The sequence below is a fragment of the Egretta garzetta genome, unplaced genomic scaffold, assembly GCF_000687185.1.
Source record: "Egretta garzetta isolate BGI_Z169 unplaced genomic scaffold, ASM68718v1 scaffold957, whole genome shotgun sequence".
Lineage (NCBI taxonomy): Eukaryota > Metazoa > Chordata > Aves > Pelecaniformes > Ardeidae > Egretta > Egretta garzetta.
In genome coordinates this window covers 83,503-85,336 of record NW_009260360.1, presented here as the reverse complement: position 1 = coordinate 85,336, position 1,834 = coordinate 83,503, and the positions used below count along the sequence as shown (strand labels likewise).

Below are 1,834 nucleotides of genomic sequence, written 5' to 3'. Positions count from 1 at the left end.
CCCGGCTCTGCCAGCCTTGCCGTGGGGCTCCGAGTGCTGTGGGGTGATGCGGGGTTGCGGTGCGGGGGGAGCAAATGAGGTGGGTGGTGAGCAGGGCTGCCCGGCAGCAGCGTGGCGGGAGTGGGCTCTGCACCACTGCAGCGTGGACTCTGGTTTGAAAGGGCTCCAGGCCCACGGCAAGCACAGCCCGGCCTTGGGAGCGGCATCGGCTGGGCAGGCGTGCCCCGGGCTGTGCCGCTGGCCCCGTCCGTCCATCTGTCCGGGTGCCCCAGAGCTCTGGTCTCCAGCGGGGGCTGCTCAGGGGCTCACCGCCTCCTTTCTTGCTGCTGCCCATGGATCCTAGCAGCCTGTGTCCATGGATCTTAGCAGCCTGTGCCCATGCCTGCAGGTGGACGCCATGGGGTGCCATTCCTTCGCGCTGCTCTTTGACGACATCGACCCCTGCATGTGCCAAGCTGACAGAGACGTCTTCCCCTCCCTGGCACAGGCTCAGGCCTCTGTGGCCAACGAGGTGTACCAGGAGCTGGGCCAACCCTCTGTCTTCCTCTTCTGCCCCACAGGTACCACCCACAGCCGTGCAGCCCCCCCACCCTGGGAGCCCAGTGCTTGGCCAGCCACGGCACCCACCCCACAGCAGACAAGGTGCCCTTCGGCGGGCTGCACCCAGCACCTCGGTCTGCTGAGAGCCGGCTGCCCTGGCAGCCTCCATGGCTCCCCCCAGCCCTCTCACGCTCCTGTGGTAGCCCTGGAGGTCCCAGGAGCAGGACAGGACCAGGCTGCGGATGGGCTGGCACTTCAGCAGCCGTGCACGCTGTGTTTCCTGCACCGCGCATCTCCCCAGCCCCTGTACGTCGATCCCGGGCAGCCTCCCCTCTCCCGGTTGCCCTGCTCCTCAGGGGATGCTCTGTGCTCTCTCCCCAGAGTACTGCAGCGCCCTGTGCTCCCCCAGCCCCAGCCAGTCCTGCTACCTGCGGACCCTCGGCCGGGAGCTGCTCCCGGGGATTGGCGTCATCTGGACGGGTGAGCGCCTGACGCGACTCTGCGGGGTGCGGGGTGCTGCGCAGCTTCTCAGCGAGAGCCAGCGCCGGCAAGCCCTGCGCCAGGGCTCTGTGCCAGGAGCGGCACCAGCAAGTGGCCTCTGATGGCGCCTTTCGGCATGGGGGCTCGCCGCCCTGGCGGGGCAGGCAGCGGGGCGCGCTGTGGGTCGCTCTCCTGCTGAGCAGGGAGGGTGGGGCGGGGCGGCTCGGCCCCCATCTCCGTGCTCAGAGCCCAGGTGTGTGCATGGCCCTGTGGTGAGCGTGCGCGAAGGACGGTGCTGCCGGCGTGCTCCATGCGCGTCCGTGCCACCATGCTCCAGGCCCAAAGGTGGTGTCACAGGAGCTCTCGGCCGCACTGCTGGAGGAGGTGGAGGGTGTCCTGCAGCGCCACCCCGTCATCTGGGACAACCTGTACGCCAATGACTATGACTGCAGACGTGTCTTCCTGGGCCCCTACACGGGACGTGCCGCGGGCCTCGTGCCCAGGCTCCACGGGCTGCTCCTCAACCCCAACTGTGAGCTCCAGGCCAACTTCATCCCCATACACACGCTGGGCAGCTGGCTTCGGAGCGAGCTGGAGAGCTGTGCCCACCCTGATCACGCAGGTACCTGGCCCCAGCGCCCCAGGCAGTGCGGTACGCCCCAAGCCGGCAACGAGCTTCTGCACCCAGGGCTGCCCATCTGTGCCACGGCCCTGCAGGCTTTTCGGCATGGCAGCCTGGGTGAGGTGTCTCACCTGGCTGGGCACCACCCAATATCCCAGGGCATGGGATCCATCCTGGGGGCATCCCGGGGCT

The 1,834-nt window shown here is 68.6% G+C and overlaps 1 protein-coding gene across 1 annotated transcript in view; it reads left to right on the top strand.

Moving 5' to 3' along the window:
• The window catches only part of LOC104130005 (protein O-GlcNAcase-like), a 21,036-nt gene that overhangs the window by 12,591 nt on the left and 6,611 nt on the right, over nucleotides 1–1,834 (top strand). The window contains exons 6-8 of the mRNA XM_035898465.1: nucleotides 389–560; nucleotides 922–1,020; nucleotides 1,358–1,642. Coding sequence (XP_035754358.1) covers nucleotides 389–560; nucleotides 922–1,020; nucleotides 1,358–1,642 — 556 coding nt within the window. The remainder of the gene's footprint in view (nucleotides 1–388; nucleotides 561–921; nucleotides 1,021–1,357; nucleotides 1,643–1,834) is intronic.